Consider the following 19,719-nt stretch of genomic DNA (forward strand, 5'->3'; position numbering starts at 1 on the left):
CTGCTGCTGCTGCTGGTGGTGTTTAGGATTGCTCGCCTCAGAGCCCTGGTTATATTTACATGCTTTGAAGCTATAAACATCGTTATATTATGCGTGGTTTTTTGTCTTTAACCTCAAGAAGTGAGGTTTCGCCTCATTAGGCAGACTTTATAGTTTACCGTTAAACTTCTACAGGACGTTGTTATAGTCCTCCGGATGAAATGATAATAAACCAAGGCCACCTCATCCCACTGTTGTGCATATTGGTGTCTGTTTCTCATAAATAATAATAATAATGATCTGTTTTGCTTCTAGCTGAAGTATCCCAAGATAAATGGTCACGTTTCATATTTTGTGTTACATTCGCCTGTTTTCTGCATTCAGCTTGCTCACCAGCAGATAAGATGTGGGATACTTGTATATTTTATCTGACTATAATTGTGTTAAGTGAGACTGTAGCCTTGGCTGCTCTGTGGGTAGTTTATTGAACCTGCTGATAGTGTGTGGTGCTGCCAAAGCTTGAAGATAATGGCTGTAATGCAAAGTTTTAATGCAGAGGGTATAAGGTGTTTTTTTTTTTTTTTTTTTTTTTTTTTTAAACTTCTTTTACTAAAATATCCTTAAAAGGCCACTGAAATGCATAAAATGTCTTCAGATGCATGGAATATTTGATGGTGGCGATTTTGCTTTAAACCTGACATCAAGACCCCTCACATGGCATTGACAGTGCATGTAGACATTGTAAAAAGGACTGGGTTAGCGATACCTAAGATATTCTTCTTCTTTTTTTTTCTTCTATTTTTTTTTAAAATGTTTTTTAATTTTATTTTTTAGTGACAACACCTTGGCTATAATACTACAGCTTTAAAAAACTGGAAACAAAATTAACAGCACTCTTCCAAGATACTGAATACAATGAAAGTGAAATGTAGTGAAGCGATTATTTCTCTTTTTTTTTTTCTTTTTTCTTCTTTTTTTCTTTTTTTTTTTTTTTTAAATCTCACAATTATGTGAACACTTATTTTTAAACTGGAAAATAAAGCACTGAACACTGCCAGCCGTCCCGTGTAAGAGAGAGGCTCTACTGTACTGTAGCCAATGTCTTTAGACTATAAAAGAAAAATAATTAAAACACACCTTTTTGTCCTCTGGAATTTGTATACTTTTAATAGTAACAGACGGGAACCATAAACGCATGCCATGTGCTGGTCTCAAACAAATACATACAGGTATATACAGCATCACTCAGTACCTGCTAAAACAAAGTGAGAAATACAGAGTATAAACTGACTACACTACAAACTTAAAACAAAAAACAACAAAAAAAAAGAAAATAAAAAGAAAAGAAAAGAAAAAAGGAGGGGAGGAAGGTGAGCGATGGAAGCGGTGGAAGAGTGAAAAATCCTACTTGTGATGGACTCATCATTAAAGCATTTAAAAAAAAAAAAAAAAAAAAAAAAAATGCATATTGCACATACAGTGAAAGCTTAAATTCCACCAGGTCCGCCTCGTTTCGCTAAAGCGAGAATTTCAAATTTTTTTCCCTCTTGGAGGAAGACACACAGAGGTACAAAAAAAAAAAAAAAAAAAAAAAAAAAAAAAAAAAAAAAAAAAAAAAAAAAAGGGGGGGGGGGGGGGGGCAGGTGTGTGTGCATTGGTGATCGGTGTGTGGGAGGAATAAGAAAAATAAAAATAAAAGGGGGGGGGCCACTAGGAGCTGATATGGGGCAAAAGTGGCACTTTAAGGAGGGAGGGAGGGAGGAAACTGCACAGCACACAACACTTACACAGGAAGAGGAAACAAAAGAAAAAAGAAAAAATGACATCAAATAAGAGATTGTGGCACAAATAAAATCAGGTGTTGGATAATATCTGTTCTTCAGTGATAGCCGAGAGAGAGAAGAGATCGATGCAAGTGTTTTTTTCTTTTTCTCTTTATGTACAACTAAGGCTTATTGGTTAAATAGTTTTCAGGCTTCCCCGCCCACAATGCTTTTACATGCTGCTCACACGACCCTTTTTTCCTTTTTGCTCTGTAAACTCAGTGGTTCTATCAGGACAGCAGCCACACAATCGAGTGGATTATAGTCGAGGAGAGTGTGGGGCAGATGGATGGATGGATGGGTGGATGCTGCAGTGGTGGAGGAGCAAAAGGTAGATTAAAAAAAAAAAAAAAAAAAAGAGTCGGGAGGAGAAAAAGAAAACAAAAAAAAAGAAAAAGAAAAAAAAAAGAAAAAGGGGGAGTCTTGTCTCTGATGTCTGTTGCAATTAATATCTAAATGTGCAATTCCATTAGTCACTGCCATGGGGGACTAGGGGGGGGGGTGCAGAAGACGGGGCGGGGGGGTCTGTTCTACTTGGAAAGCTTGCTAATGACTCGAATGAGTGCTCCGTTCTCGTCCTTTAGTCTCTGGTTGTCTGCTTTCAAGTCTGGGAGCATCTGAAAGGGAAGAAAAGGAAACGAGGAAGAGACACAGAGACAGAGAGGGAGGGAGGGAGAGAGAGAGAGAGAGGGAGGGAGAGAGAGAGGCTTAGACAAGTCTTGACAGATACACATGTCACTAAACCAGTCAGGCCGGTTTTTACAAACTGTTAATTGCAGCTTGTGTAAGCAATCTTTGGAGTCACACAGCATCTCTCATGTTTTGTTTACTCTTTTTTTTTTTTTTTAAACTTTTAAAATCACTTGTTTCAAGTCAAGAGAGAGAAGTAAAAGCGGGCACACCACAGGCCAAAGTTCCTGAGAAAGCCATGCAGAACCTCAACGGCTGCTCACCGGCAGCCACAAAAATACACAGCGGAGACGTTTTGATTTTTAGAAAAGTGTCAAAGTTGATTAATGTACGGTGTACCACAGAGCTCGCCAGGTGTCGGGGTAACTTGGTAATAATAACTGTTGTGCGTGAAAGTCTAATAAGTGCTCTTGAACCACTTAATTGGTGCTCTTATTGTGAAATTACAGCAACAGGTGATGAATTTACAGGTTGCTGTGAATAATAAGAATAAAAGCTTTGATTTGATACTGAGATACAAATACTGAATCCCTTCCTTTGTTTTCAAATCATGACAACACACGTTCATTTACCTTAGATGCTCTTTTTATCCAGCTGTACCTCTGGATGTTATTTTAGCAACACTACCTTGCTTTAGCTGCTATCAGTTAGCCGCACATTCACCACAGAGTAGCCTGATGCAGTGCAAAACATAAAGTGAACATTAGTGGGCGTGGATGAAATCTAATTTAAATGAACTGCTGGTTTTAATGCAGTTTTGCTTTGATTTTAGCCGAGATATGTTGAGATACCTGCTAAATCTTTCTGAAAACATTGTGCTTTAGTAATTTTTGTGCAGAAAAGATTCATTTAAGAGTATGAATAAGTAATTGAAGAGCACAATTATTACTGTTTGTCTTTCCCGTCACACCTGCCGGGCTCTGTAGTATTCAAAGTAATACTGCATGAAGTATGATAGTCAGCACTCTCCTCTATTTGCTGTGTTTTGTGACCCATGATGGGCAAATGTCAGGTCATATGATCCGACATCAATCAGTAAGTTTGACCTTTTACTGCTGAATAACAATGAACTTAGTAGTATCTCCAATGTGTGCAATAATGACACTCAAAAATTCACTTGTTATTCTACTAATCAGTTACAGATATTTCTGTGTAAAGTAAAATGTGAGGAGGTTATGCAGTGGAGGACTTTAGGTAGGAATCGTGTTTTTCAGAGGTTCTTTACTGACACACAACACTGAGAATCTCCAGCAAGAGATTTCAGTCCCGTTAAAAACAAACGATACAGATGACAATCAACTGCTAGTTTAAATGTCCCATCATGTTCTGAAGTATACTGAGATACTTTATACTTGATGTTGATCAAAACTAAACCAGTGTCCAGCCGAACCCGTCGGTGCATGCAGCTGTCTGAAAGAGTTTTTGTTGTCATCTGTTAAAACTAAAATCTGAGGTAGAGTACAGACGGGGGGAAAGAAGAAGAAGAAGAAAAAAAAGGTTCAGTCTCTGAAGATTTTGGGCCAATAAACCTTGATGCCAAATAAATAAATAAATAAATAAATAAAAGATGCCACTTCATGCAAAGAAGCCAGAACAAGCCAAACTGAACAACCGAGCTCCCTCTGATGGAAGCATCACAACTAGAAACTACAGAGGACGCTTTCCTTTACAGTACGTGAAGATGTGTGTGAGAGTGATCCACATGTGGAGTGAATTTAGACTCCTGTCAGCCAAACACTACTCACCTTAGCTTCTTCTCCACCCGCGTCGATTCGTTTTGGATGTTTAACACTGAGAAGTGTGGAAAACACTCGACATGTCATGTACTGTAAAAGGAGAGCGTCCTGTTGTGAAAACCAAAAGACACCCTCCCCAATCTGAAAACCAAAAGCTCTGGGGAGGCAGAGGGGGGCGGAAAAGGGGAGTTTACAAAACCAGTGGTGGTTGGGCGGCTGGGCACCTGCCTGTCTATGGGTGCGGGGCAGAGCGCGAATGGAGCATGAGAAGAATGGGGTTGGGAAGGGAGAAGGTGAAGAAGAAGAAGAAGAAGAAGAGGAGGAGAAGGAGGAAGAGATGGTGGCGGACAAACGGACGTGGCTTAGAGGTCGACGCTGGGCAGCTGGCTGCAGGCGGACTGCGAGAGCTTTGCCACCACGCGGGCCAGGGCCCGGTTCTCAGCCTGCAGCCGCTCCTTAACCTGCCGCAGGGCCTGAACCTGCTTTACCTGGGGGAGGTTCTGCAGGGAGGAGGGAGGAGGGGAGGGGGACAACAAACACAACACAGGAGAACAGAGAGAAAGAGAAAGGGAGGAGGCAGAAATGGATGGAAGGAGAGAGTGAGAGTAAAAGAATGGCAGAGGAAGGAAAGGAAAAACGTGTTTGAAAAAACAAATTAGAGAGGAAGGATTAATGAAAGACAGGACAATATAAATGAATAGAGAAGAGGGGCCGAGAGGAGGAAAAAGGGAAAACAGAAGAGGAAGATTGTTAGAAAATGGGGACAGATTTTGGAAACCGAAGGAATGATTAAGAGCTTTTTCCGGTTCGGTGTGATGCTTGTAGATAGAATGAAAAAGTGACACCGATAAGATCAGCCGGCTGCCTACAACCTAAAAATAAACACACTTCGTTACCACAGCGATGGAAAGAACACTTGCTTACTAGAGTTGTAATGGCTTTTTTTTTTCCCCCTCCTCTCTCCTCCTTAAATCAGTTTTCCAGAAAAGGAACATTTAATTGGCCGTCTCAGTAGAAGAGCTTAAACGCTGTGTCAACATAGATTACAACAGCTGACCTGAGATGTGTCCTGAACAGAATAAGAGATGCACAGGTGCACGTCTAGCAAGAATACAAGGAGGAGGTTTTTTTTTTTTTCTCCTTTCTGGAAATGACATTTGAAAGAGTGGAGGTTATGGTACATTCAAGGACTAGACATTCACATATTTACAATGTGAGATGCATGTTGTTTTAAAGACCCTGTCATTGTAGCCTTCATGTTAGTGTTAAGTCAGTTTAACTTAGGGAGGAGTTTTCTGATGGTTACTTGTTAATATATTCTTGATGTGTGAAAATGAGTGGAAAGTGTCTCCTGACATCTTTACAGAAGAAACAAAACAAATCATCTTTTCAAGAAGCCAGGTGACAGGCGACATAAAAGTAGGATTCATGTATGTTCCGGTTCAGTGGAAGTGTTTCATATTTTACTTTTAGAAGAGGAAAGGCAGATGAGGACTCTCAAGCATCTCCGTGTTTCTTTCCCAACAGGAATAGTCAGAGCAGTGGCTCTTTTATTAGTTTTGGTTGTATTTGTCTACATTAGGCAACACCCAATGATGTATTTGACAACTCAGGTAGCTCTAATTCATAACCATATCATATTTGTCCTATGTATTAATGGCTTCCTAGAAACAGACATGACATACACACAGAACATTTCAAAAAGGAAAATTCAATTTTTCAAACAACCAGGGTCTTTATTTTGTAGTTTTCTCCATACTTCCTGTTGGTAGCGCTGTCCCAAAGTCAGGATTTTTAGAGAGTCTGCTCTACATACATGTTGTACCGCCTGCCACACGCCTGCATTGCTCTGTGTACTACGAGGCAGCTAAATCAGGGCTCCTCCTGACTGATGCATCACTGACTTTTGGAAACAGCCCCACCTGTTGGTAACAATAACATTATACTCAAGGTGTAAATTGCTGAGACCTGGGAACAAAGCAACATTGCTTTATAAAACAGCAAGAAACACATGCAGGGTTCAGATAATGTGGATAACCTGTTGACTTGTTTACCACCTGTCTGACTGACTGCTCGTGTCTCTTGCTGCGTCTGACTTCATTAAAGTGACATCACCATGTTCCCAGATCCTAGAAACCTCTCACAGTTGAGCACAATGTCATAACTGATGAAAGAAAAAGCGAAACTACAAAAATACGACCCAAGCTGTAATAAATGCATATTATATTTTAGGCATCATAGGGTTTGAGATGACTCACCTCTCCTGTTAAAAAAAAAAAAAGTGACTAATTTTATATAAAAAGGGACTCGCAGGCTGAATTTTAGGATTAGAAAAGTCACAGCTGTTAGCACCATACTGGAACTCACAAGTACCACCTACACACCACCTATGATCTTGACGTCATTAATGGAAATAAACCCCACTGTACGTGAGCAGAAAACATAATACACTGTGTGTCTGTGTGACCGTGTGTGGCAGTACCTTAAGTTCCTCCTCCATCTCAGAAATCTTCCTTTCTAGAGCTCTTCTTTCCTGTGGGGGTGGAGGACAGCGGGTCAAACTCTGGGACACACGCATCACTCGGCACAAAAACACACTGTAGGTGCAGGCTCTACACACTGCTTTAAGTACAGAGGTGTGGAAGATGGTGAGGGTGTAGCGATAGCACACACTTGAACACACGCATATCTTGTGAGGCGTCTGCAAGCAACAGCCAGTTCAGACTTACATATTCAGTGATGTATAAATAATTTACATGATGTATAAAAGGGCAGGAATGAGTCAATAAATGGGGACGTACATGTTTAGAGGTTGTGTTGGATGGTAAGTTAATGGAATGACTCATGGACGGTCAGAATGTCTTTTTTCAACAACAAAAAAAAAAGGACATTCTCATATTATAAAAGCCTGTGAGGACAAATGACACACGGGTGATGATGTCATATGTGGTTTATATTACAGCAGGGGCTTAGAAAATAGTGGATGAAGTTCACTAATCCAGGGGTTATGATGTGATGGCTGCACAGCTGCAGCTGTAGACGCCAGCATGATTACCGAATGAGTGAAAACACACATGCACAGGTTCTTTTAACACGCAATTTAACAACCTAGGATTGTTCTACTTCCTGCATAAATCAAAGATAAAAACACACTTTCACACACACACACACGCACACACACAAAAATAAGAAAATAAGCAAGTCTTGAGAAGTGGTGACCACACGCTGCCTCTGAGGTTAAAAAATAAAAAACGAGTGAAAGAGACGGTGGCAGTGTTCTGGGTGGCGAGGAGGAGGGAGGAGGAAGTCCCTACGACCCCGGCTACAAGGGCATGTGTGAGACAACAGCCAGCAGAAGAGAGGAGACTGATACAAAAACTCAGGGTAAGATCATACCACCACCCAGATGATATTGGGGCCTGCTTGTTACCTTTAGACATAAACCCATTGGCAGTGTTACCGTCATGTTTGAAAGCAGGTTGAATTTATCAAAGTAACTACTTCTACATTTAGTTTGAGACAAACTTGAGAGAGACAGAAGTTATACATCTTTTCATAAAGTTCAAACAAGGCACATTTGTTTTAGAGCTGCGTTAATTAAACTGTCATTACCCTTTTCTCCATCTCAAGCTGTGATCGGTCAGCATAGCGTTCCTGCCTCTGCAATGACAAAACAGTGGCAACACATAAGAAACCTGAATGATCTTTTATCAGGATTTTACTAAAAAAAAAAAAAATCGGCTGCAGCAGTGCGAGTCTATCACACCTGTGTGGCCTTCTCTAGTTGTAGCTTCAAGTCTGCCAGCTCCAGGTCTGTGTCACGTAACTGGGCCTTCAACTTCTCGTTCTCAGCTAAGATCTGCTCGTAGAGCTGGAGACGAAGAGAAGAACATGTCAGTCAATAATCAAATGAATCAGAATTAGTGCTTTAAGACGGAATTTGACCTAATGATTGTACCTTTTTATAATCAGTGGTGTCGTCTCTATCCAGTCGGCTCGAGTATGGCCTTCGACTCTCATAGCTACGGCTAAAAAGAGTGTCGTTGCGATCTAAGGATGAAGTGCTCTCATTCCTGAAACAGAAACGACGTCGTCACGTATTTAAGACCAAACGTTTGGGCAACACACAGAGACGCAGAACAGATGCTGAAGTCAATATGTAGCGGGTGACACATACCTGGACAATCTGTCACTCTGAAAGGAAACAAAAAGTCAATGTTAATGTCTAGAGATAGAAACGCATCACGTCAGTGTTTTTATAGAGTCAAACAGTGAATCACATTAATACAGAACTTGCACATTAAAAAAAAAAAAAGACTGCTCATTTAAACTAAAGCCTCCTCAGCTGCAGCACCTGACCTTCACTCTCATCACTCAGCCTCCTGCAAACTGCTCTACATGCAAGTACATACACACTAATCCCTAAACAGCTGGCGTGCCTGGAAGTCTACTGCGCTTGTCGAGTGCCACAGCAGCAGCATCAGATGGGGGGGGGTCAGGTTTGGTGGGTCGGGCTTCCAGCTATTTTGAGATTGCAGTCGGCTTCCTGAGGCGGACGGGGAGGGGGTGGGGGGTGCGGGGCGGAGGCACAATAACGATGCTACAATCTGAATGAAGAACTCCTGAAGAGCCTTTCAGGAAAAATGATGAACATAAAGTTCAGCTGCACAAATCAACAGCTGAATAATATTATAATATTATATTGATAATATTCAAAGCACGAGTGGCAGATTACAGCCATGAAAAACAAACCAGTGGTCTTCTGATCTGTTTTAATCAACGTCTTAAATCTCTCAATCAGGAAGGAGTTAAAACTTGCATCACTCGAGCTATTTTTCACATTTTGATGTTTTAAATTCAAATTCAAAAAATTTGTCTACCTCATGCAAAAGCAGTTCAACGTGCTTTACATAAAAACTAATTTTAGAGTGCAGGAAAGGAAGAGACTCAAAAGCTTTTCCTGTAAGCTTTTGCATCTTCAAGCAAGATAATTGCTTGTTTCCTATTTAGAGCTCCACCCTTTATACTGTCCTACAGTCAGAGTTGTCTGGCAGCTCTGTACGTCCTTGTCATCTCCCACTAGTGTCTATGTGACGCTCCCATTCAAACAGGAAGTTCACTCAGCCAGCAATATTTTCACAACACCGCCCGCACAATCTGCCTCACGCTGCTCCATTCATGGACATTAAGACTGCGTTTAATTGGTTTTGACAACTTATACTTTTCGTTTTTATTTCGTTATTATGTAATCACTGGGTAAAAATCTCATTTACAACGATTTAAAATGTGACTCTCCACCATCTCATTTGTGTGTGTGCTTTGACCCCGGTGACCCAGACTTCCTTGCCTTTGTGCGTCTGCATGTTTTGAAAACCTTATGATCTATGGAAGAAAAATAATTTTGGTTTTGCAAGGTCGCCACGGCAACCGGACAATCACCGGAAGATGGACACAATAAAAAAATTCAAAGGGCGCCGACGGTGAGAAGGAAAGATAAGAGGGAGGGGAGGAAATCATAGCTGTGCAGGGCAGAGTGGTGAATATCAAAGACTAGTGGACCCGCCTGGCCTTCCCTACATGAGGAGACACGAGGAAGGACCAGAATAGAGAATAAATGCAGAGGGGCAGAAATCAAACGGAAGTGTCGGCGTACAAGAAAAGAAATAGGAGTAGTTTGATTTGACGGCCGGGCTCGAGGGCAGCTTCATCTACTCTCTGCCCCCTGTCTGCGAGTGTGTGTCGGGTTACCTGTAGCTCTCCCTTGGTGCTGCCCTCCTCTGAGTCGGACTGCTGGTCAGGGTCATTTTCATCACCCTGGAATTAGAAAAAAAGGAGGAGGGTTACAGACGCTTTTCAGCTCTTGCTACCCAAATGATCAAAGAGGAAAAGTCGGGGTTGTGCAGGTGTCATGAACTATTGCACCTCATGAAGAGTGCACTGAATACTTAAACACCTGAACTCTAATATATATAAATAAATAAATCTATCACTGTGTGCGAGTCTCTTACGTCTTGGGTCCAGAAGGAGACCCCAGTGGAGCGTCTCTTCTCGCGGGGCCGCCTGCGATCCCGTATGGAGCGGGGCTGAGACTTGTCCTCTCCCTCCTTCTCCTCCTCCTTCTTATCTGCTTCTGTGCATCCACACAAATGACGACAGGTAAATTAAAGTGCTAACGAATGATAATTTCATAATAAAATCGAATGATATAGTGTTATACCTTTTCAGCCAATCGGCACTCGTAGGCCACATGTATTTAACACAGAGTATTGATAACATCTGTTCCTTTTGTACATCTCTAAATGATCTGCTTCTGAACTCTGCCCTGTATTTAATCGAAGAACAATTTGACCCTAATTACTTTGACATCAACAGGGCAAATGCCCACGAAGCAGTCCTAATAAGAATTCAAACTGGAAGAGAGACAGGTCCAGGTTAACTGAGGCAACAGTTTGACTGCACAAAGTACAGTCAGGACAACTACTTGACTTGGCTCGAGTTCAGACAAAGAATGAAAGAAAAAAAAAAAAAAAAAAAAAAAGGCCTTTGGTCGTGGAAGAACAAAGCGGTCAGTGTTTCCTTCAGTTGAACAGAATAAAGCTGCCGCCTGTTTTCCCAAGGATGTTTCATGGATTTATTCGTTAAGAGAGGAGCTACTTAATTTAAAAGGCAACACAATCCCCTTTCTGTCACAATGCTCTTAATCGGCATGTGGCGGTTTGCCCAAGTGAATGTGGGCCTGCGGCGACACATATCAGCATCAGGTGGAAATAAGCAGTGTAGCAGACAAACGCTGTGTCTACATGGCTTTATATTAGTTATTTCACTTTCAGGAAAGTTATAGTTAAGCTAGCTGAAGATATCTTTTTAGCCGTGTTACTACTACTACTGCTAGGTTTAAGTTTATCTGAACGTAGAGACGGAGTTACACGATAAATCATTATGGTTTGCCTTAGTTAAGTTGTAGCCCCTCCACAGATAAAGCACTTCTTGCTGCGCCTTTTCTTTGGATTCGAGTGGCACTAATCACTGACCTTTTTCCGTGTCTCTGGAGGAACGGCTATAGGAGGAGGTGATCCCCGTCAGACTGTTAGGCCTGTTGAGGGAGCTGGAACTGGAGGACAATGTGCTGCTAGAGTAGGATGGGGTGGAGGCAGTGCTGACTGTGGAAATGGCAGAGGTGGAGGAGGATGAAGGCCGGTAACGCTGGAAGGGAGAGAGGACGGGAGAAAGGAGGCAGGTAAGAGCGACAGCAGAGTCAAATATTCAAGGTGTGAATTATTGTGAAGTTACAGTGACCCGTCTTCGGAAATTTAAGACAAAGATGAGAACTGTACCTCCTCGAAGCTGCGGTACTTCGATCGGTAATCGTCCTCCTTGGTCTCCGTCTCCTTCTTCTCCTCCTGCTTCTCCTTGTCCTGCTTCTCTCTCTCCTCCTTCTCCTCCTCGCGGGTCTTTGGGGTACGACTCTTGCCGATTGTTTTCTCGGCCTCTTGCAGGTCAGTCAGAGTCACACCCTGGATGAGGAGCGTAATATTAAACCTCTAGATTTTTGAATCTTTTACTCGGATGATATTTTAAAAATTCTGTTACCACAATCTTCTTATTCATATTCGTTCTGCAGTAAAAAGTTAAAAACGGTGCTTTATGACGTTGAATTTTTATCCTCATAAATTCTCAAACACAAAACAACTTTTGCTCAAATTGTCTATAAAACCAGTGGCTCAGTATCTGATGACATTTTGTTTTTACTTGTTGGTTCTTTGTAAAAAAAAAAAAAAAAAAAGAAAGAAAAAAAGTTGACTTTTTTGGTGTTGATGTGTTGATAAATTAACACGCCAAAGGTGACATAGGATAACTCACCTGAGTGGACCTCCTCGACTGTCGAGCCTGTCTGGAGCGAGCTTTCCTCTGAGACTCTGACTCCTCGTCTCGCACTGGCGTCAGGTATGACCTAACACACACACACACACACACACACACACACACACACACAAAAAAACACACGCACAAATTTAATCATTTTGCAGAGCAAATATATTAATATTACTCTTATATTAGATGGCTGTTGGGATAGGGAAGCTGTTTCTGTTAACATCGCTTTTATGAATAAGTCTGGCACTTGTCATCATCGTGTATGGTAGTGTGGCGCCTTAAGGTCACACAAGGTGGCTTGAGATCAGAATGATGACTGCTCTAATTTACAGACAAGCCAGGAAAGCGATAACACTCGCCCCTCACACAATAAATATGGCAGAGCGAGGATATTAGACTGCCAGACTATGGCTGAATCCAGCAGCTCCCACTTGCCAACAGCAAGACTGCAGATATACTATCGAGCTCCGGGTGTACATTCGGGGAATGGTGTGAATGTGAAGCGGCTCTCTATGTCAGAAAATGTTGGTGGACGTGGATTTCCCGTAACGAAGAAGCAGTTAGATAAAAATAAAGCTTTCAAAACAACTATTATAACTACTTTAAGTTAATTTGGTAAAAAGGGGATTCAAATCTCTATGTTTAACCTTTTGTGAAAACAGTTTGGGGGAACAGAACTATTCTAGCACTTTCAGTCAGTGTGCAGCATGCTTCTGTTGGCCACACACAACTATGAACCGATTCAGTGCAGAGAGGAGCCTTGGCCTTGAGGAAAATGTGCAGCTTCTGCCCACCTTCCTTAAAAGGAGAAGTCACTGGAGCGGCCCAGGCTCTCAAACAGCCCTCGCTCCACTCCCACCATGACAGGTGGCTTATTTCAGCTCTCCAACAGGAAGACACGCACTCGACCCCACTCAAACACACACGTGCAAATACACGCTTACTGCGACACGCTCTCACTGCTCCCTTTCTCACAGACAGACACGGACAAACTCCCTCTTCTCTCTAAACGCTGTGTGTACAAAGCGGGAGATCATATACACACACACACTCACACACTCACACACACCCTGTTCTCAAACAGAGGAAATGCATCCGGATTACTGTTTGACTGATGGAGGCTTTTAAGGTTAATGCCAATATTTCTTGAGACCATTTACAGTAAATATTTTGTACAATTATCCAAACTGCCTGCTCTTGAAAATTCCATGAATATAGATAAACAAACATAATAAATAAATGAGGCTAATAACAGGAAGCTAACATATTCCTGACACAGAAATCATCTTTCAAAAACAAAGAAGAAAAAAAAGTTATAATGTGAGGAGAAAATATCATTACACGTTACATTTATTCACATATAAAAGACATCAATGTATTACCTGCGTCTTTCAGAGCCGGTGACAGTGCCAGTGGTGGTGGTAGTGGTCGATATGGCGGTGGTAGTAGTGGTCGATGCGGTGGTCGTAGTAGAGCCAGTGTTTATAGTGGGGATGACTGCAGCAGACTCCTTCTCCTTCTCCCTCTCTGCACTCTCCTCTGACCAGTACCTGTTTACACAACAGCATTTTATATATATACTGTATATATATATGTAAATACACACACTCAGATGCAGATTCCACTTCAACTGCTTTTTATAAAAGAGAGGTCAGGTCCTGTAGAATTCCTATACCCATATACAGATAGATAATATACTATAAAAATACCTTTTAATTACCTGTCGGTTGAGTAAACTTGTTAGTGTGCAACAATAGCATTTTATAATAGTGTTAATGATTGGCATGTTGTCAAAGAACAATGGGAGATTTGTTGTTAAAAAGGTCCAATAATTTACACTTCTCCTGTGTTTTATTTGTGTTGACTAAGTGTTGATATCCAAAAGATATGTTTGTGGTTTTAAAAACCAAAAACCATTCTCAATGTAGTTTAACAACTCCTCTCTCAGGCTTCTCTCTGGAGCTCTAGTAACAACAGGCCGGTGAGCCAATCAAAAAGAGGCCTCTCTCTGAGTCTCTCTTCTGATTGGCTTACTGTTTTTTAAGCGACTGAGTAAAAAAAATTTAAATAAATAAATAGCAGATTTCAGATAAACACTCAGAGAAACCACATTCTGCTAAGTTGGATGGTAGGTCCAGGTGGGCGGGGCTTGGGGCCTGGCTGAGGGCGGTGACTGCTTCACTGTCACATCACAAAGTTACAGAAGTCCTGACGACACATGGGAATCTCACTTTATACAATATGGGACCTTTAAGATGAGAAGTTGCTAAAACTTTAAACGTTAACTATCCAGTACAGCAGATACCTTTTAAGCTCAGAATAAAGATGAAATACCTCAGGAACAGGTTTAAATTTTTTAGAAAAAAAAAATGAAACAATTCGATTGAAATGTCTTCAAGTTATGAATCACAACTGTATCTGTTTTCTGGACTGGTTGATGGCACCGGTTGCAAAGTCTTTCCGGTGCTGTTCAGGTACCTGCTGGTGAGACTGGTGGAGCCAGTGCGTGTGGAAGAGGAGCCCAGGCTGGAGAGCAGGCCGCGATGGCCTGTGGGCGAGGTAACAGATGAAGAGGTGGTGGTGGTCGTGGAGGAGGACGTGGTCGAGGAGCTCAAGTCCTCGTGTCTTCTGCCGAAAGAGCCGCTGTCAGATAAAAGAGTCACTAGTGAGACAGAGCGGGACACAGGCCGGGCTGTGTGAACGACCACAACGGCAATCATTTCCGTTAGATGATGTGATGATTAAATGAGATACTTAGTATTGATGCCTAGAGCTAAAATATTACGCAGTCTTTTTGCATGAAATATCAATATTGTCCTCCACATTTTTTATTTAATTAAATCCATTAACTTTCTACGAAGCCTAATTCTACAATAATTAATTTTGGACACACCGTGATAAAATACTTTAAAACCTCCCCTTGTGCATTCTTTATGACAAGGGTGCCCTGTTTGCTCTGATGCTTTAACATTAAACACTGAGCAGGGGAAAGCAATCCTTTTCCTCCATGTTGCATTATTGGCAGCAAGAGCTTGAAACATATTTCTTTCACAATGTAAAAACAGGTTTCACCTGCTGTTAGCAGCAGTGGTGGCTCGGCATGTCTTACACACAAAAAAGGGCCTTTGTCAGATGGGTTTAATAAATCATTAAATTGTCTGACACAGCCTAAGGTCATTTCAGAGGAGTTAGGGGTTATGTTAACAGTAGTGCTATTGATTAAAAAGCGAAATTCCATAGCCGAGTCAGTGAGAATTAAGCTGAACATACTTTCATTAAATAGTGCAGCAGTGTCACAGTAGTGCAGTGACACCAGTGTTCAGCTTTTGCAGACTCGTTATTCAGGAAATCCGAACCGCTCTGATCACAGAAGCAGCACGATGAGTTTACTGGGTGGGTTTGATAAGTATTTAGATTCTATTGTCGCTGAAGGATTTTGGACAAATTGATAACCTTGATCTGAACCAGAATTCATCCAGAGGCCAGTTCTGAATGCATATTATAACAAGCACCTCTTCCGATATTCATTTGATCATTAAATGAACACAAGAACAAATGCACTTCAGCAGAGCAGAGACACACAGTGAGGACAGGTGGGTGTGGAGACGGTGTTGTCCCCGGTGAGGCTGGTGTACCTGCGGTAAATGCTGTAAGACTGGTAGTGGGAGGCGGGTGGCTGCCAGGGTTTAGTATTACAGGTGTTAGGGTCCAAGCTGGAGGTGGACGAAGACTTGGCTGGCACGTCCCGCGTGCTGCCGCTCCGCCCTAGCGCTAGCGTATGGGACGTGCTGGCGTGTTGGCAGGCGGGTGGGCGAGAGAGGCATGTTAGCGGTGGAGGCGCACACACACAGATACAGTAAAAGAAACATACATATTTAAGACTAGCTTTGACACACTATTGGAGCATTCATGTCATATGGAGTTGCTGCCATAAATTTTGTTTTTGTTTTTTAGATCATTTTTGCAAATTCTGAAAGATGTCTTAACGAAGTAGCTTTTACAACCTGAAAACTACGGTCATTTAATAAGGTGGCTCATATTGGGGATTTTTCCCATATGACATGAATGCAGCATAAGTCCGTGTCTAGGTTTTGTGCCATGACCAACCCCTGGGAATTTTGGGAGTCAGAAGGATATGCAGGCTTGTTGAAAAGCCTGGGTAATGCATTTAAACTCATTAAAAGTGGCACAGCAACCTGACAGGACAGGTATAGTCATGCAACAGATTGTGTGGCAGTGATAGAAAAAGGCATTGGGCTGATTTGCATTGCTTTCTCAGTAGCTGCTGCTGTGCATGGAAGCATTCATCTGATGATAAAATCCAAGCAAAAAGTACTGTCGAAGACTGATAAAAAAAACTGTCAGCGTTGTCTACACAGTGGTTTTCACTTCCAAAAGCTATGCAAGTCAACCTCATAATGGATCGAGGCATCAGATCAGATGGAGCAGAGATCTGATGACGAGATGAGGGATGGAAGTTTGGCAGAGATTTATCTCGCAGCCGAGGCTAACCTGCGCTGGTAGCTGGGGGTTCGGTTGGTAGAGGCGCTTCCTTCGCTGTTCTTCAGGTCGTCGTCCCAGCGTCGCCGGGTGTAGGAGCCGCTACGTATCAGAGCGGTAGAGTCCCTGGGGAACCACAAGCTACAATAGTACCCTAGGCTTCCACAAACAGATCCTGACATATATAGATATATATATATATACACTGGATATGAGCTTATAAATAGTCTAGTCTTTCCCCATTACATCCTATTCTACCATGAAGTCTGCCCTTTCTAATGAATCGTTCAGTTTTTACCAAATCCATTGCTGCACAACGTGACAACATAACCAAAAGCAGTTGCTTTGGGCTACACACACCATGCAGAGCATTGGGGCCTTTGTCCTGCAACACACAGCAGTGGGCAGCAGGAGCTGCTCATGCCAATGCATGTTTGCACAGAGCCACTCGGCTCCAGTGCTTCACCTGTTTTCCTTCTCGTCGATGTCTGAAGTACTGGCCAGTCTCCTGGGGATGGTGGGGGCCACATAGGCAAGCCGGGTTCCTTTGTCCTTTTCCTGTAGGCAGAGGAACAGACGGGACCCGTGTCAGTGACTGTATAGATAGCATTTAGGTCTAATATGAGCTCTTGGAAAAGTTCAGCCTTTCATGGTAGCATCAGGAAACCACATCAGTCCAGGTACAGATGATTCCTTCCTCATCAAACACTCCATAAAAGGAGCTTATTATATGGCTAAAAAGGAAAGACACTAACTGAATTTTAACTCTTAATGACTCGATCACCGCATCCTATTTGTGTATGACGTACACTGTATGTCCCAGACCCCCTCATCTGTGACTCTGTGAGCATGTTTCTGAGCATCCTGGTGACCCACGGATCTATGACATATGCCACAAAAAATAAAATAAAATAAAATTGTAAGCGACTGTCGACCTTCTCTTTGTCTTTGTTGTCCAGGGAAGAGGAGAGACGAGGGCTCGAGGCTGAGCGCATCACCCCCGTTGTGTCCTTCTCCCTCTGAGCCTCCTTGGTTGCCGTGATCTCTGCTAGCGCCCCGTAGCTGCCCGTCTTCCTCAAGCCCAGACGCCACGACGCTGGAGACTCGTCCTTCCTCTCCTCCTCCGTTTTAGTTGAGGCCTTTCCAGCAGGCTGAGTGACCTGAAAAGGGAGGACCGGGGCAGTTGTTTCATACGCTGAGAGAACCATTTAAAAGCATGACGATGTTAAAATGGGATTTTTAGTCTTCTTGGTGAGTAACACAAAAGTTGATAAGGTCAAAACACTAGTTTAAAAAAAAAAAAAAAAAGGTTTTGGATTAATCTCTAGGGGCTGCAGTTTTTTAGGTTTTAATGATGAGACCAGGAAGAGACATTTTTAAGGAAGGACATGCCAGTTAAGAGGTAGATTCAGAGTAAAATATAGACACCTGTACCTGACTGAACCCACTGCTGAACTATAAATAAATATTTCTGAGCACATGCTATCCTCAAAAGATGGTAACGCTAACGGCCTTAAACAAAGGGTGGTGAAGGCTCTTTCAACCTGTTGGAGAGTTTAGGGTCCAATTTATATTTCTCACACAAGGTCTGGCCACAAATATCTATCAGAGGATGACAAGCAACTAAACACAACACAGAAGCCACACAGACACAAGGTGAAAGCACAATTAGGACGGTGCAATTGCTGATTACAAGTGAGAACAACACCATGTGGGGTTGATGAGTGAAAGTCAGCGACAGGGGCGTTCAAATCAGCAAAACCTGGATCAGGCCAGGGTGGTTAGGGAGGTGTTAAGTAGTTTGTCAGTGCACAGGTGCATGTAGGATGAGAGAACAACTCTGGTGCACACCAATGCCTCACCATAGGTTTTTTGGGCACTAGAGAAATGCCAGTTTTGCGCAAGCCTTGACGCCACAATGCAGGACAGCCTGGCTCCGCCACAGGCATGAGGGGAGTAATATATTCAAACTAAAGCCAACCAAGACAAGAGCCCAGGATGAGAAAGACGCAGAAGAGAGAGAGAGGAGGGAGAGCAAGGGAGGAGGACAGAGGTTGAGACAGAGAAAAAGCCAGGATAAGACAGAAGCAGCAGCAAAAGAAACACACTTTATGGCAAGGACAGATTTTTTTTTTTTTTTTTTTTTTTAAGGCCTAGTCACACCACACAATGCTTACTGCCAAACCAGGGAAGGGGGAGACTACCATTATTGTTCTCAGTTGGAATAAGCGTCAGATCCCACAAACATCTGGTAGTGTCAAAACTGGACATTGTTAATGTTTTTTGCTCATTCTTGTTAGACAGAAGACATTGTGATGTGTGAGCACTAGGCTTCAAAGAAAGGCTGGAAGAAGAAGAAGAAGATAATTGCAAGAAAAGAAGCAGAAAAAAAAAAAGAAACAGCATTTAGAAAGTCTAAGATAGGTGGCAGCTGATTGCTAAAGGCTGCAAAGGCTATTCAAATTTTCAGGGGATGATCCAGTCTGTGGGCGGTTTCTGATATTACAGCTATAATATAATGAGCCTTAATTTTAATAATATACAACCATACGAAACACCTGGAAATACCTTCTAGCAGCTAGCTCTAACAGCAGACTGAAGTAGCTTTGTTGAAATTCACCAGGGTCACTTTGGTCAAATGCTTCGCCTGATTTCACCAGCAGAGGGCAGCACACTCAAAAGGGGAAAAAACACAACCAGCCCTTGTTTTGCTCCCAACAACCAACCCTATCTACTACTCTAAACACTCATGTTGGTGTCCTAACAGTCTTGTAGTAAACTGTTAACATCATCCAGAACTGGCCACTAATCATCCCACCCGAGCAGCTTGTCGCCATGTTTGTTAAACGCCAGTGACAACTGGTCGTAACTCTCTCTCTCTTTATCTCCCTCTCTTTCTGTGGTGTTTGTTAGCTTTGTTTGCTCACTGTTCTGCAACATGAAGGAAAATCACGACCAGAAACAACTATTTGTTTGATGGCCTTGAAGTATGAACAGCAAACTCATTTATGTAAACCCACCCCCCACCCCCCCACCCACCCTTCAGTGTCTTCAGCCGGCTGTGAAATTAGGTTTGTGTTCAAAGGGGAGAAAATCTAAATAGATGTTGAATTTTATTG

At 42.3% G+C, this 19,719-nt stretch overlaps 1 protein-coding gene across 3 annotated transcripts in view; it reads right to left on the reverse strand.

The window, feature by feature from the left end:
- Positions 1 to 2,315: 2,315 nt before the first annotated feature.
- Positions 2,316 to 19,719, reverse strand: part of ppp1r12a (protein phosphatase 1 regulatory subunit 12A) — a 46,619-nt gene continuing 29,215 nt past the window's right edge. Inside the window, exons 10-27 of one of the 3 annotated variants that reach the window (XM_022749415.1) lie at positions 18,463 to 18,570; positions 17,536 to 17,760; positions 17,067 to 17,158; positions 16,613 to 16,726; positions 15,736 to 15,888; positions 14,630 to 14,743; positions 13,483 to 13,653; positions 12,089 to 12,179; positions 11,563 to 11,742; positions 11,260 to 11,431; positions 10,237 to 10,358; positions 9,977 to 10,042; positions 8,406 to 8,422; positions 8,187 to 8,301; positions 7,995 to 8,099; positions 7,841 to 7,888; positions 6,711 to 6,761; positions 4,591 to 4,728 (exon numbers count right to left, since the gene is read on the reverse strand). In XM_022749415.1, coding sequence (XP_022605136.1) covers positions 4,591 to 4,728; positions 6,711 to 6,761; positions 7,841 to 7,888; positions 7,995 to 8,099; positions 8,187 to 8,301; positions 8,406 to 8,422; positions 9,977 to 10,042; positions 10,237 to 10,358; positions 11,260 to 11,431; positions 11,563 to 11,742; positions 12,089 to 12,179; positions 13,483 to 13,653; positions 14,630 to 14,743; positions 15,736 to 15,888; positions 16,613 to 16,726; positions 17,067 to 17,158; positions 17,536 to 17,760; positions 18,463 to 18,570 — 2,082 coding nt within the window. Of the gene's footprint in view, positions 2,420 to 4,590; positions 4,729 to 6,710; positions 6,762 to 7,840; positions 7,889 to 7,994; positions 8,100 to 8,186; positions 8,302 to 8,405; positions 8,423 to 9,976; positions 10,043 to 10,236; positions 10,359 to 11,259; positions 11,432 to 11,562; positions 11,743 to 12,088; positions 12,180 to 13,482; positions 13,654 to 14,578; positions 14,744 to 15,735; positions 15,889 to 16,612; positions 16,727 to 17,066; positions 17,159 to 17,535; positions 17,761 to 18,462; positions 18,571 to 19,719 lie in introns of those variants that run through there. The other 2 variants (XM_022749417.1, XM_022749416.1) reach the window with 2 other exon arrangements.

This window comes from Seriola dumerili, unplaced genomic scaffold (genome assembly GCF_002260705.1).
Source record: "Seriola dumerili isolate Sdu_G_001 unplaced genomic scaffold, Sdu_1.0 BDQW01000138.1, whole genome shotgun sequence".
Lineage (NCBI taxonomy): Eukaryota > Metazoa > Chordata > Actinopteri > Carangiformes > Carangidae > Seriola > Seriola dumerili.